We start from the raw sequence: 16,222 nt of genomic DNA on the forward strand, positions 1-16,222 counted from the left end.
CGCTACCGCGCACCTCTTAAAAGTCTCTTCTGGAGGAAGTTGAGCATTTCCCGCCGGACGCGCGAGCTGTGCTGTTTGCATGTTACCGCGTGTTTCCTCTGACATAAAATCTTGTGCAGAGAACAATCTAGATTGAAGTATATGTTTTAGAGAAAAAAAGGTGAGTAAGGGTCTGAGAACACATTCGTTTCGATTGTTTTGCTGGAAGTGGATTTTCTGATGTGAATTTTTTTTTGGTACTCTTTGGAAGTTTTGAAGAAAAAGGAGAAAACAGTAGTTTGCTCATGATTTGTGGATTTTTTTTGTTGTTGCTGCTGAAATATTTGAACAACTTATCTAAAATGTGCTTTTTACCTTTTTTTAAACAGATCTCAGTGGTTTGTAAGAAGAATTTGATCATGACAATAGTGGTTCTGCGTTTACAAGGTTTAAACACAGAGGCAGGATCTGAAGATATTCGCAGATTTTTCCATGGCTTGCACATACCTGAGGGTGGTGTTCATATCATTGGTGGTGAGATGGGTGAAGCTTTCATTATTTTTAATACAGAGCGAGAAGGCCAAATAGCCATGCGCTACTCTGGAAAACAACTCCGAGGCTCATCTATTTCATTACATATCAGCAGTCTGGCTGAGTTAAAGAGGAAAATGGAGTTGAGATTAAGGAAACCAAAGTCCACAGTAGAGACTAAAATAGTGCCATCATCGCCACCTGACACCAATGCAGCTCTTTTGCTTAGTCTAATGGCTGCCATTCACGGACCGCATTCAGACAACATAGTGAATCGCCAAAGTCAAACCCACCAAACGCCTGAAGATATCAACCAAAACGTTCCAAAAATACACAACCATTCCTCAACTGACAACCAAATTAATACAGATGCTCAGCATAGTGTTACTTATGACTTGGCATCTAAAGAGCAGAAAAGTAAAGGAGAAAATCTCAATACCTGTAAGCCAGGCTACCTTCGGCTCTATGGATTTCCTGAATCTGTGGCCAAACAAGAGATTTACCACTTCCTACGGGGACTCTCAGTGTTGGAGGTCATTACGAAAGTTCGACTGCAACTGGGCTGGTGCTGTCTGGCAAAGCTGGCAAGTTTTGCAGATGCTGAAGAAGGGCTGAAATACAGCCACAGAAAATTCAAAGAATTCAATGTTGAGGTCAGGCTTGCCCATGAGAAGATGTGGACAGATGCCGTGGAGCAGTCCAAAGATTGCATGCGAAACATCAAACCTCACACTTTCTCAGAGCAAAAGGAGGTCAACACAGATAGAAATGCAATTAGAAGTTTCTTAACCAAAAGAAGTGCAGAAGAACAGCCATCACCAGGATCTCCTAAAAAATTCTGCCGAAACTTTACATCCCCTCAAACTGAACATTCTGTTATTGTCAATAATCTTTCAAGGAATATAACCAAGACGGAGATCAAGGAGATTTTCGGCTGCCGTGCAATCCCAAACCATAGAATTAAACATTTATTAAACAAATGGGGAGAGAGGACAAGCACTGCGTTTATTACCTTTGAGCATGAAGAAGACTACGCCTCAGCTCTGAAGATGAATGGCACTGCTGTTGGCTTAAAAACCATTGAAGTGTCATCCATTACTAAAGACGAAATTTTTGCTATACTCAGCAGAAACAGATGTACTAAAGCCTGGAGGCCACCGCCTTATGGAAAGACACATTTAGCCATGTCGTGTATATATGCACGCAATTTTCCAGCAGATATCAGGAAACAAGAGGTGAGGGATTTTTTCATGCGCTTTAACATATGTGAAAATTCAGTCATACTGCTTGTGGACAGCCAGGGCAATGGCGTTGGGGAAGCCATCGTGCAGTTTGGATGTGAGGAAATCGCCAGACAAGCCCAGAGTCTTCATGGCAAGCATTTTATGGGAGCAAAAATTCTTCTCACTTGCATCACACGTCAACAGATGGAAAAGATACTTGGCACATGTTGAACAACTGGAGATGTGAGATGTTTTCAGCAACTTCAGACATCAGCAGTGGTGTAAAATCCATGTAAATGGACAATTAATTCATTTAAAGATTTAGAACAAGCTTTCTTATGCCACATGCTGTAATCTATGCATAAAGACATTTGGCAAGCAGTGTGCTCAAGCAGTATTATGGGGACAACAATTGAAGATGCCCAGTTAAGATTTTGAGTACCACATGGAAGGAGCATTTACTAAAAAAAAAGACCCCATTATTTTTCATATAATGGTTGCCAAACTATTAAGGACTACTCCAAGTGAATAAATAATGTCTGTATACTTGCACATTTAAAACTCTTGCACTTGTTGCTTTTTTCCATCAATTGTTGCTGCTGAACACACAGCTTACTGGCTTCAATTAAAAATATCAGAGATCTTCTCTTGCATATTAAAATTTAACTTTTGAGTTATTCACTTAGACTGTATATATTTTAAGTTGATCAGAATTAATGATAATGATGAATAAAGATATTCAGAATGTATTCTGGCCATGCCTGTATGGTAGCCAGTATTTTGATTTGGCATTTCTATATACATTCCAAAACAAAGACAAAGTTGTTTCTGATGTCTTCGTGACTTGATACGTTTGTTTTTCATTTGATGTTATATTACAATTAAATTTGTCACGTGCAATTTCAGTGATCATTTTTCAGTCTCTAAATTATACATAAATCATTAGTTTGCATTCCGAAAATGCACATCAAGGACTGTTTATGAAACCAGTATGATCAACTGCAACATAATAAATATGCCTTCTTTTATATGCCTGAAAATGAATAAAGCATATGGAGATCACTCAAGGCTGAGATGAAACACTGAATTAATGGTACGATGATGCAGCTTCATACGTTCAATACCATATCTTGAATTCTACTGAAGAACATTGATGTATAAGATCATGCAGGTGCTAAAACTGATGGAGATGTGAATTGTATTATGGAGATGGAGATGTGTGTTTGTATTATGTATTTTGTGAAGTTTGAATTGCATGAAAATGTGAGGATCACTTGTCAGACACATGGAGACAAGTTATTTTAAACACAGAGGAATGTACATGCCATGTAGCATATGTTCTCCCATGAGAGGCTATGGAAAATGTTGACTATATATTTCTCTATATATTTTATACTGCAAGTTCCTTTGGTCAGCATATAAATGGAGAAGGTGCTCACTGCAGAGCAAATGGGTGGCGCTTACGTTACGCCGCTGGACGTCCAGCGAGGAGGAGCGAATGTACAACCACACCTTAACCCTACCCACAACTATCACTCCATCCCACTGGATACCTAGAGAGGAGCTGGCCACCATAGACTCTGCAGTGAGTACCACTTGTATAAATGCCCAAACTTTGTGTACAGACTGAGAAAGCTGGGCACGAAGACATCGCTCCAGTAAATTGTCTTTCATTTTTTGACTATCTCTTGGCAAAAAAACAAAAACTGGTGTTCAGTCCGGTGATTCAACAAGGGGGATAAGAGCTTAATTTCAAGTCTACAAGATGCTTTAATCAGACTATGGGACAACCTGATCAAAGTGAGGATGTCTCCAATGGAAATAGGAACTACGCCCAAAAATCATAGAAAAGGAACAATAAGGTTCTTTAAGGAACTATGAATTTATTTTACAATTATGGCAACAGACCTTTAGAGATATCACATTGTTTGAAGATTTCACTGACTTCACTTAAATTCTGTTTAAACACTAAAATTGTTGCTACAACAAAAAAACTGCACACAAATAATGTTTCCATTATGTCGGAGCGAGAAAGGAAGAGAAAAATGAAACATTTAAAATAAATCTACCCATGTATACACTGTAAAAACGAAGCCTAGAAGTCACAAAAAAATTGTTTGGTCATGAACAAAGTCAAGAAAGCCATGTTAAAAAAACAACAAAAAAAACAGGCAAAGCAGGCTGCATCCAGGTCTTGATTACATCCATCAGATGAATGTTCATTTGTAGAATCTTGATGGACCTGTGAAGGTAGAGCAGTCTGAGTGAAAACGAACTATATGCATTTGAAAAAACAATGAAGAACATGCTATTTTTGCTTATTCATGCTTCTGTTACCAGCCTCTGTGCCTATCTCTATTTCTGGCAGAATACAGTTGAAATAGTCACCAGTATTAAAAAAAAAAAAAAAGTCCACAGATATAACAGAGTGTATAACAGAAGTGATACCAAATGTTCCAGATGACGGCTAGTTAGATATGCAAACATTCAGAAGCAGGTGTGGGCGGCATAAGACTTTCACAATGAGTAATTTTATAATCACAGTAACAATTACATTTATGTTTTATATTTTACATAATGTAATAATGCCTTTTTTTTTTGGTGTTCCAATGAAGTAAAAACTTAACAAATGAAATGTACATATTTTATTTGGAACTTGGACGCAAACCATCTGCTATCAAAAGTAGAGTGTGTAAATTAATGAAAAATAAACAAACATGCAGTACCTTGCATGCTGCTGGGGAATCGGTCATTAGAACTGTTTGGAAGACATGAGGAGTAGTTCATGGAGGGCAGGGGCTTCAGGCTGGGGACCTGAAAAACAATTTAAATTCAAACTTAAACACGGCTTTGAAAACCAATTGTTCATTCAATAATTGAGACAAAGCTAATCATTTGATAAATGACTTCTTGTCCTCTAGATCTTGTTGTTCATCCTACTTGGCATGTACTATTGCCAAATTTTATTTAGATAGTTTAGGTTTAGAAAGATTACAAAGACAATGGTAGATTTACAAAAGACAATAACACATTTCAAGAAGGGATAAACAAATATTGCAAAGGTTTAATTTTAGCTTGAATGAGGAAGAGAAACCAAGTGAGTTAGTTTCCGTTAGTACCCCAGCATTAAAAACTTTTACTTCTCTTTAATTACTGTTTTCCAAAAATCATTGTAACTTTAAATTATAATTTGTAAACTACAGGTAAAACTGGTTTGAGATCACTGAAGTCTTCAATAAAAATCTCATAATACTTTATAAAGGAAATTAAGCACACAAAACAGTCACCACATCCTGTTCACACACACACAAAAAAATCTGCAACTGGTTTCACTGACTCCTTACAGTTTCCACCAACATCAACACAAATAGAAAACTGTGATTTGCTTCTTGATCACCTAAACCTGAAGCCAAATAGCCAGTTTATAAATTTGCACACTAGAAGTACTGGACTAAATTGTGTATTGTCTCCTTTAATGAATCTTGTACACATAAATACAGGTTATGTGTACAACCTGTACAAAACAATATATTCATATTATAATAAGTAATCATTGTAAGCCTTTACCGATGAAATACTTCTGAGGCGGTACTCCATCAGAACATCTGTGAGCTTCTGTGTGACCTTTAAGACAATCTGAGCATCGTCCTCGTTCTCAATACGAAAAGAGTCCTAATAATGAACAAGAAACACAGTTTATTACCTTCAAAAAGTTGATAATGTAAAAAAAAAAGAAAAGAAGTGCTTTGATAAACACTGTATATCCTAAAGAAAACCATACCAGATATTTGAGCAATGTTGCAGGGAGGCTATTGTTCTCTGGGCCTTTAGGGCCATGTCCCATCAATCTGTCTCCGCTGCTGTTCATAGACATGTCGTTAGGGAAAGGTCTGCCCATACCATCATTACGCTGGCCCGGCCCAAAGCCATCAGGGCCCATACCCATGGGTCCATCGTCAGGGAAACGATGCATGTCCTCTGGTTCCATCATCCCCCTGTCTGGTCCAGACATGCCGTTACCATAGCGACCGGGGCTAGTGAAGTCTTCCATATCTGAATAACCTCTCCTCATAGGGGGATCGTCCATACCACCACGCATGCCAGGGGGGAAATCGGACATCATTCCACCCCGAGGTGGAAAATCCCCCATGTACATGGGATCTTGAAAGGGACCTCCATATGGACCACCTGAGAATGTGAAGAAAAAGTCAAGCAACTACATTTATAACTATCATTCCAATGAATTTTTTTTCTATGTAATTTTATTCTATCAACACAAACAATTACACTGGTGAGACACTGACCTTGTTTTAACCCTCTGGGAGGAGGCCCAAGAATACCAGTTCCTGTAAACCCTAGATTGGGTTGTGCGGATTCTTTAAAAAAAATAAAAATAACATCAGGATAAATAACTGGATGGCATATGCATAGAATTAAGTCAGTGGATCTAAATGCACAAACTTATGATATAAAACAACTGATAACCATGACTGCTCACAAGGCCATGATCTTTTCTCTCCCTCAACTTCCCAATTTAGTGGGTCATGAGACTTTCCATTTATAAATCAAGACTTCATTTTGAGTGTATGTCTGCATGTCTGGTACATCTAGAGGTAAGTGAGGCTAGAAGGGAAGTGATACTGGGATTGTGCTGGATGATGTAAAAACAGATAAATACTATCTTCATCTATCATCTATCTTCACAAATTAGAAAATGAGCAAAAATCTGGTAAGATATGGACAAGAAATAACATGATTGTTTATTTTGGAACTACTTATTAAATTCCTTGCAAGAAACACTGGCTTGTCTCTTGACCACAAGTCCTCTGCAGACACAAAGATTCAACATTTCTGTTAATGGACAACTCACATTTTTCAAATGTGTGATTTTGAGTATTGTTTAAAACAAATTGTTAACAAAATTGCTAGAATTAAACACTGAATGTTAAGGTGAACTGGGACATCTAAACTCTAGAGTATGAAAAACTCGATGAGAACGGCTATTCGAAAAAATGATAGTTGTAGAGTTTCAGTACAAGCTGGAAACGTTTTTTGAGCTGCTTCCAGGAGTTGGAATGTCAAGGTTACTGAGCAGCCTCTGGAGTGCAGACAAACAGGAATAGGAACATACCAGTTGAAGCCAGTTTTCTTTTGATCTAGACTTAGAGAATATTAAATAATAATATAACATTTATCTGCTTTGTACCAGAGGGGTATGAACAGCAAAGATAAGGACAGAACCAATCAAAGACGTCTTGCTAATTTTATGCATTCTTTTCATGTGTGTGTGATTTTCTGGTGGTTGAATTGACTCCAAGCTGTGAATAAAAATTCTTTATTCTTTATTAAGTGTCTTTAGAGGATTACCCAAGTACAGTTTAGGAAATTTCTACTAAAGCAACCAGCTTTTCTTATAGAAGTTTATGTCTTGTTTTGGATATTGATATTGCTTTTTACCTGTTTCAAAGCTATATTAATTTGCTTGCTTTTAAGGTAATCAGGGTACCCCCAGGATCCTCCAAATGAAATTCAAGGCTTTTTAAGACCTTTTTAATACCATTTTAAATGAAATTCAATGCCAACTTCGTACCCATTCTGACAGAAGTATGAGGGGAAAAATGTCAAATCTGTATAAATTTTGAACCCTAGAAAATAATTAATTCGGCATATATTTTTATACCTATACTATAAATATTTTATTTACCATAGGCCTACTAAATGTAAACAGCAATGTCTCTCTCATTGTTACAGAGTGTAATATAATTGTATTGGCTAATACTATGATGTAATTGATGTAATACTACTAATATACTAATATAATACTACTAATATAATACTATTAATTGCAATAGTCTGGTGCAACTTCTCACATCCAACAAGGTGCATGGAATAAAAAAAAATTAGTAATTTAGGAAAAAAAACAGCAACACTCATAGATGCCATGGAGGGGTCAGAAATAAACAAAAAACTGAAGCTATATATATCAACTTTATTTTGCCAAAAAATAAAAATCTCTCATTGTTATTAGTTTTTAACATTTAGTGGAAGTAGGCTGTTTTCCTTTACTTCATGCTAGCTTAAATAAAATTAAAATCTTGCACTGAACAACACTGTACAGAACAAATACAACCCTTGAATACATTTGTACACTCTTCTGTTTCTTGACATGGTAGCATCGGACGCGTTTCGGTGATTTAAAACGACACTCGTGACTTAAAGTCGAGTGCTCTTACTGTAATTTAGGCAAGCGCGCTCATAATAGAAGCTACGCGGTTGAGAGCGCGGCTCATGGTTGCATAGCAACGACAGACGCCACGGGAGCGAAAGTGCATTGGAAAGAAGGAGAATGCCGGCGCGGCCGCGTATGTGACGCGTACTAGAGAATAATAATAATAATAATAATAATAATAATAATTTAGAGGGCCGGATTATGTTTTATTTTTGAGATCAGTTGCGGGCCGGCAGATTGAGACCACTGGACTAGACTATCACAGAACGCTGACACAATCAGCTACCCAATGATGATTTTCATTCAATCCGAGCACAGATATTGACTCGTATTACTCGTATAATACTCGTACTCGGCAGAAGTGCTTTAGCCCGTATCGGATACTCGTTTCAGCCGAGTATCCGGCTCATCTCTAGTAATTTACTTCACTTGCCTAGTAACCATAGTAACGGGTGCGCGAGCTTTTGCGCTTACTGCTATGACGTGGAGCGCGAGGTGCACTCAACATTACGCTGCATGAATTTTTAATTAGCCTACACTAGTAACAGTTCATTTTGTTACGGTATGAACTTAGTCCTAGGAAAAGTAAAAAAAAAAAAAAAACAAAAAAAAACAAAAAAAAACAAAAAGACCTTTGTAACGAAATCCAAGACTTTGTATACCAAATTCAAGGCTATTAAGGCCTTAATTTTAGATTATCAAATTTAAGACTTTTTCAATGCTTTTAAGACCCCGCGGGTACCCTGGTAATGCCATACATACTTAAACATATAAATGCTTGAATGCTATGAGTGGAAAGTACCTAAAATACTTAGGTGATAGAGATGTAGGGAATAATCAACTGTATTTGGGAATAGATTGAATGGCGTGTATGACAGACTGACTTACTCATGCCCTGAAACGCCATAACTTCACATGGCTCCTTTAGCACCATCTAGGGGAAAAAGCAAACAAACATCTAATTAAAGAGCACATGTGTAAGACTCAATCTTTAAAGCACATCAGCCTGCAGTCTTTCACCTTAATTTGACCTCTTCCCTCAGCTTTTTCAACTTCAGCAGCAGCAGCTTTAATGGCTTTCCTGATGGTTGGATCTTTAAGTGCATCTTCTTCCTCATGAGGAACCTTGTCTTTGTGGTTCTGCTTCTGTTTTCAAAAAAAAAAAAAAAAAAAAAATTATATATATATATATATATATATATTAGTGGATGTGTATTATATCAGAGCTAGTCTGTGATATTTGGTTGACTAGTGATTGTGAAGATTGTACCATGTATCTGAAGCTGTGCTTCCAGCCAGTGATGTGAGCAGCTATTTCATTCTGCAGCTGCTGAACTACACACAGTTTACACTGGTAATGAGGAGGAGCTGACTTAGATGGGCTTCGATACTCCCATATGTACTGCAGACCTATAAACAAAGCACATGTGTATTCAAACATAAGATTTTAAAAGTATCGGTAGTTTAAAATTCAGTCTAGCTATTTTGTCACTATAAAAAGCAGCCAAGTACATTGAAGCCATTTAAAGAAGATAAATAATTTTCAACTTTATAATAGCATAAAAGAAAATATACATTACTCACCAATAACAGTGTCTGTGACTGATTTGAGCCGTTTGTTGAGGCTGGGTATGGTCTGGATGGAGCCATTCTTGGATGTGAAGACTGATGAAACATACATGAATTAGTAAAATCAAAAAGTACTTGGACAGGAATTGTGAACCAGGACTTAAAGCACAGAAGACAGTGCACCCACTCTACTGAAACAGTACTAAGTGGTTACTGAATCTGAAAAACAAAACTAGCTGAGTGCTTAAAGCACTCGTTCATCAGTTACCCCCAGGCCTACATATAGGCAACAGTTACAGTTGATGGAAAATTGTGGTCAGAAAAGTGAGCCACAACTCTCTGCACTTAAACGCTGAACAACATATAAAAACAACAGATATGAATGAAAAAGCTGCAGTGATGCTCGCTGTATTTCTGGTCACAAGCAAAGTGTGACAACAAAAACACACTGGTTGAGACCTCAGCCGATCACACTGCGGCAGTGTAACTGTTCTAATTGAGTTCAAGGCTAGTGGCACCTGAAATAATGAATTTCCTTTTAACTTTCCTTAGGCAGCTTAATGCATGCCCTAAGCGAGGCGCCACAATCAATATAGTTAGATGACCCTAAGTGGGCATACGGGGATCGAAGGTGGGATACTCCACCTCCTAGTGTACTTGCATCTCGACCTGATGTTACAGCACATGGTGAGAACAGGTCTTGTTTTTCTAATGTTGCTCGAAGGAGCTCAATGTTGATGTTTCTAATGTTGTTCAGCACACCACAGTTCAAATATGTACACAGTGCAAAGCATTGGTCTGAAAAAGGTGCTAGTTTGAGAGCTGTGCTTGTGTGATGTGTTCAGGGTTTAAGCTCCAAAGCTCTGAAACACCCAGAAGTGGCACATGGCAATAACATTACCAAGGCCAGGCACAGCTGAAGGGCAGAACTGAAGGGTTCTGAGGGTGGCACTTACCTATGTCACCATTGTAGAGTTGCTGCCTTTTCTGTCACAGGCGACAAATAAAATCGTTGGTGGGGGAGAGAAATAGAGAGGAATTAGAAAGATATAACAGGACCGGAGGTGAAGAGCAGAGCTCGCCCTCCACCTCCGCTGATTGAATTATCCGCTCCACTTTAAGAGTAGAGGCTGACAGTCCTTGGACGGGAAGACACAAAGTGTCTCTTCGCCAAAACACTCTCATGCTAGAAGAAAAATTGTGCTTTATTCATCTCCCCAAGAATGGGGCTCTACCAGGCAAACAAGAAAACACATGGGATGATACTGGAGTAACATGTTCTGCACAGAATGTTTTTTTTTTATATATATATATATATATATATATATATATATATATATATATATATATATATATATATATATATATATATATATATATATATATATATATATATATATATATATATATAAGTGCTTATCTGTCTTTCACAGGACAAAAGAAGCACTGTCAGGTCAATGGAGTCGGTAAGACTTTTTTTTTATGTTTTTTATTTATAAAAAAAAAAAAATCTACTCTCACCAAAGCTGCATTTATTGGATCGAAAATACAGTAAAAACAATGATATTGTAAAAATATTACTTCAATTTAAAATAACTAGTTTAATATATTTTATTCCTTTGATGACAAAGCTGAATAATCAGTCAGTGTGGAAGAAATTGTATTAATATGTTATGCTTATGGAACATTGTGTTATGCTTGCATTTTCTCTATTGCTTAGACGCAGTAACTGGGAAACATGTTTCTCTGCCTTGGCCTGAGCAAAGAACAGCTATTGGTCTTATAGATGTATGTGACAGTAAATAAGAAATGTGTGACTATCATATGACAAGAGAAAGAACACACTCAAGATATAGCAATCTTCCTAATATAGTAAAGAAAACTAGAATTGGAAAGAGGCTTCAGCCATGAAGGTTAGCAACTTCAGTAACTGTATGAATGTATGTATTTTATTTAAATATTTATTTTATACTCTCATTGCTATTTAATAATTTCAGTTTCAAATATCAGAATATCCTGCAAATCCTCACAGACATTGGGGCAGAGATTAATATCATTTTACTATTAATCTCTTAGAGATTAACAATTTGAGGGGTGAGGAATGCGTCACATGTTCAGCCAAAAAAAAAAAAAAAAAAAAGGGGGGGGGGGGCATAGTGTTCTACAACACTATGCCAAATACAGTTGGTCTTTAAGTTCATGTTGCTGAAAGATCTGTATTCTAACAGCTGAATAATGATGCCATCTACAATATGCAAAAATAGGGGATTCCTCTTATTAAAACTGTAGTGCCATCAAACAGGCAGTTTGCATCACTGTGTCAGGCTAAGATTTATGACAACAGGTGGGCTGGTGAAATTCAACCACTAACTATCAAAACAATTACAATCATTTTTGAGTAGTGTACAAATTACCAAAATTAAAATTGGACTAAATAATTGTCCTGCATGTCATCAGAGAAATGTGGTTTCACCCAAAAAATTAAATTACATTTTGCTGGATAAATGTGCATGTATACGAATGTTTATTCAATAAACAAGCATTATGATATTTTGATTAAAAATTTCGAAGTATAAAAATATGCATGAATGAATAATTTACAATTAGATCAATAATATGCATTTATATTTAATAGAAGGGCCAACTTTAAAGGCCCACTGAAGTGTCTTGGAACATGCAGCATTATTCAATATGTTGAGGTAATTTTAACTGAAACAGGAAGACAGAGCGATATATCGAACAGCCCGGCCCCTTTTTTAAAAATAGTCAGTAGCGTTTAGTTTATATCATAGCTTAGTAAAACTCAGTAAAACCTCTGTTTCCTTTTAATATTTAACAGTTTGTCATCCTAATCTCCTCTATATCACTTTAAAATATAGCATTCTGTGCAGAATTTAAATGGGTCCAATACCTTTCGTGGTCTGAGCTGACTCGCGGATATGATCCGCTCTGTGCTCTCGTGTCCCTGGGCCAGAGCAGACTGTGCTCTCGCTGCATCGGTTTACGTTATACTAACATGAAAACGGACTTCATTCAAATCAATGGAAAGCATATTTACACTGTCTGAATTGTTCCCTAATCTCTAAATAGTGCACTTTACCATGTAGAAACTAGTAAACATGTGAACAAATGACCGATTTCAGCCACAGCTTCAGGCTACGTCTACACTAATCCGGATATATTTGAAAACTGAGTTGTCGTCTAAAAATGCTCCGCGTCCACACTTTCATTTTCAAACGTTTTCCAAAAGTTGTTCATCCACACTGAAACGTATGAAAGCGCTTACATCCCCCTACTGCGCATGAGTAAAGCTTCGACCTGCGTCATTTCCGCTAGCCGTTTATTTACTTTCCGCCACTAAACAGCAACTGCAAGGAACATTCTGGCTTCTTTGAAGAAACGCAACCTGCAGTATGTTCAAACTGACATTAATTTTTAACAAGGCTGTCAAAATGGAGAGCATCCAAAACAACTGCTGTACAATGTCGTTCAACATCTTGGCTGAATTGGTCATATGACTGCATCATATGACTAAAAATGCGTCATCGTATTTAAAAGCCTCCATTTTCACAGTCCACACTACGACGGCGTTTTCAAATTTATCCGCTTTGGAGAGCATTTTCCAAAAGCTACGTTTTCGTTGACTTAAAACAACGTCTCAGTGTGGACGGAAGGCCAAAATGGAGAGAAAAATATACGTTTTCAAACGAAAACGTTTTAGTGTGGACATGGCCTCAGTGTCTGGTGATAGTGTAGTAGGGGGCGGGACTTCAGATTCTAGAGAGCATTTGATTGGACAGAAGATTTGATGAGAAGTTGAAGTGCGATGTGATGTCATGAAAATCCATGAACCATTTTAGCGGAAGTGAGAGACTAAGTTTTGAATGCTTATCTCCTAAATGTGAATTTTGTCATTGTTTTGGAGCACACCAGCTTATTCATAACATTAAGGCTAACATTCATACTAATAGCTAAAAAAAAACTTAAATTTTGATTTCAGGGGGACTTTAATAACACATTCCTGTTATTTTTGAGAGATCACTGTTTGAGAATTACTGTTTAATAGGCTGTAAATGGTCTAGATCTACGCGGTAGGAATAACGCTGATGGAGAGGATCTGATATGATGTGATGTGGTGTGGTGCACGATTAGAGCTCACCTTCCCGGCCCTGCCCTTCTTGTTAGGATTTGGTCGTGCGTCCATGCTGTAAAAGACAAATTGCCACATATTATATATTTTCACTATTGCTGTAATTAAAAACACATTCAAAGCAAGACTGGAGTAACTAATTTTAACTAACATCCACGGTCCTTCTCTTTCGTCTGTAAGAGAACGTAAACAATGGCGGCACTGTCACATTAAAAAAATCAGACGCTTTCACGCTGCATCATGCGCAGCTACATTTAAACTCGCTGTAACATGAAGCGCGATTAATGAACAGTACACTCGTTACAATACATCTCTTGAAAGCTTTGTTAAATGATTTACCTGTTCGGTCTTGCTTTACTAACCTTGTATTTAGCAAAAGCTGGTTTGATTTTGAAAATGAGAGCAAAGATGAGAAACAGGGCGGAAATACTAAACAAAGACCCTTGTCCGTTTCCTGTCTCTTTCCAAAAATAAAAGTCCTCGATCTGTATATGAACGCAGACCAATCGGTCTTTGTCAGACACGTGATTTTGTTGTGTGTGACGTCACCGCGGCGCCATATTTGTGGTATCCCTGCTGACTGTGATAATGAAAGAGATTACGCGAGTTGAGATAACAAGCAAATAACTCGCAAAAATGAAGAAGCACAAGAAAAATGTTAAAATGTCATATCGCGATAAACTCACCAAAGATGCCAGGGACCGTTATTTGGAGAAATCGTCATCCATTCATAACAGATCAGTACGAACTGACTGCAGTAAGTTGGACTGCTGCTGACCCCGCATTGCTACCTAAATCATCATACTTAAATATTGTAAACTATCTTGTTTATGGTATAAACGCATATACGTGAACAATTTAAAAACTATAAATATCTCGAAACCCACAACATTTCACTAATCGCTGGGTGCAGGATTTATTTATATTCTGAAGGAAGGACTGCGATAACACAGTAGTAAACGATAATGATGATGATGTTGTGTTAACTGTATATCATAAGTGCCTGATTAAGGATGGTTTAGTGTTGTCATCAGGAAGAATTTTGAACTAATACTACCCCTTTTTCATGCATTTTTTTCTTTATTGCATTAAGTACATAAACCAGTATTTAACACGATAGACATTGTTCCAATAAACAAGGCATCATCAGAGATGTATGTAGAATTTAATAGTGTATTTTATTATAGTACATTCTGATATAGTATACCTTTTAGAGCCAAAATAATTTGTAAATTATTGTCCTCCATCTACCTCTGTGCTGTCTGGGTCAATGACATTATGGGTCTTTTTTTTTTTTTTTTTTCTTCAAAAGGCCTTCATAATAATAAAAACAAAGATATGTCGTGCAAGTTAAATATCTGGTTTACAGATTGTGTATATTAGTAATTATCCTGTTAATACTATAAGTGCATATACCTGTGAACTCATAAAATAAATCTACAAATCAGCATGAAAAATGTAATTATGCATGCTTTATTGTTCATGCAAGACTGGATAAAGCATAAGTACATTTTTACACTACAATTCTACAAAAGATTCAAACATGCGCTGTCAGATTGGATGGTTTCTCTGTGAAAATCTCAAAACAGTCAATAATCTCTGCTACTCTGTATTTAAACAAAGGAGACATATTTCTGTGCAAATCATCTCTGTCTGCCCATACAGCTGAAAGCTTCAGGTTTGCATATAGATATGACACATATGAAACAACAGTTTCATTGAATGTTCTGTATACGGTCTCAGGGGAAACATGAGAAGTGTTGTGCAGGCAGATCAAATCTGAGGTACATTAAGGTTCACAAAAGCATTTGAAATTTGTATTTGTTGCGTCTGGAATCAGAGGCACCAAAAAAAAAATAATAATAATTGTAATAACGCCATAAAGGTTCCCAGGTTTGGCAGACACGTATAGTACATTAACATCATCATCTCCAAAACAAACATCAGACATCCTGTACATATCAAGTCGGTTTACTTCTGCACATGCAGATCACCATCTCCTCCAGCCTCCTGCATCTTCTCAGTGTGAAGATGATCACTTTCTCCAGCCTGATGGACCATAGTGTCAGCTGACTGACTTGGGTAAAGTTGGTTTTATATTCACAAATTCGGACATCCGTATTCAATAGCCTTGTTAATCACACTACATTGGACATTCACAAGTAAATATGCCATTAAACAATACTTGCCTATTTTGATCGACTGTGAAAAATGTAGTAAGTTGACAATCGTCGGTTGTCAATATCATGTCGCTGCTTAAAATTCGCAAACGTTAATTTATTGCATATTTATTGGAAAGTCTGAATTTATCAGAAGTCTGAATGTGCGAATATAAAACCAACTTTACCCAAGTAGCTGACTGCATTGTTTTTCCTTACTTAGTGTCTGTGTGTGCATCTCAATCAGCTCTGAGCTCTCCTGATCAGTTCCCTAACTACTGAACTAGGGAGCTGATTGAGACACAGCCTGTGTTTAATGCTGATGTGGCCTTAATGTAGGGAGGGATGGTGTCCAGTTGGGTCAGTCTCCATAATCTTTAAG

At 37.1% G+C, this 16,222-nt stretch overlaps 2 protein-coding genes across 2 annotated transcripts; one reads left to right on the forward strand and one right to left on the reverse strand.

Annotated features, from left to right (window-relative positions):
- The first annotated feature begins 40 nt into the window (after positions 1-40).
- Positions 41-3,508, forward strand: rbm12ba (RNA binding motif protein 12Ba). The gene is made up of 2 exons (XM_067408142.1): positions 41-160; positions 369-3,508. The coding sequence occupies exon 2, from the start codon at positions 399-401 to the stop codon at positions 1,962-1,964; it is 1,566 nt and encodes a 521-aa protein (XP_067264243.1). The 5' UTR covers positions 41-160; positions 369-398; the 3' UTR covers positions 1,965-3,508.
- A 119-nt stretch (positions 3,509-3,627) lies between these two features.
- si:ch211-197h24.6 (uncharacterized) lies at positions 3,628-14,131 on the reverse strand. Its single transcript, XM_067408153.1, has 12 exons — positions 14,021-14,131; positions 13,691-13,736; positions 10,488-10,518; positions 9,547-9,627; positions 9,233-9,372; positions 8,983-9,108; positions 8,851-8,896; positions 6,038-6,109; positions 5,515-5,921; positions 5,301-5,405; positions 4,460-4,547; positions 3,628-3,975 (listed from the first exon to the last, which is right to left on the reverse strand). Exons 2-12 carry the CDS (start codon positions 13,733-13,735, stop codon positions 3,953-3,955), a joined length of 1,164 nt encoding a protein of 387 aa, XP_067264254.1. The 5' UTR covers position 13,736; positions 14,021-14,131; the 3' UTR covers positions 3,628-3,952.
- Between the last annotated feature and the right edge of the window lie 2,091 nt (positions 14,132-16,222).

Source organism: Chanodichthys erythropterus, chromosome 2 (genome assembly GCF_024489055.1).
Source record: "Chanodichthys erythropterus isolate Z2021 chromosome 2, ASM2448905v1, whole genome shotgun sequence".
Taxonomy (NCBI): Eukaryota; Metazoa; Chordata; class Actinopteri; order Cypriniformes; family Xenocyprididae; genus Chanodichthys; species Chanodichthys erythropterus.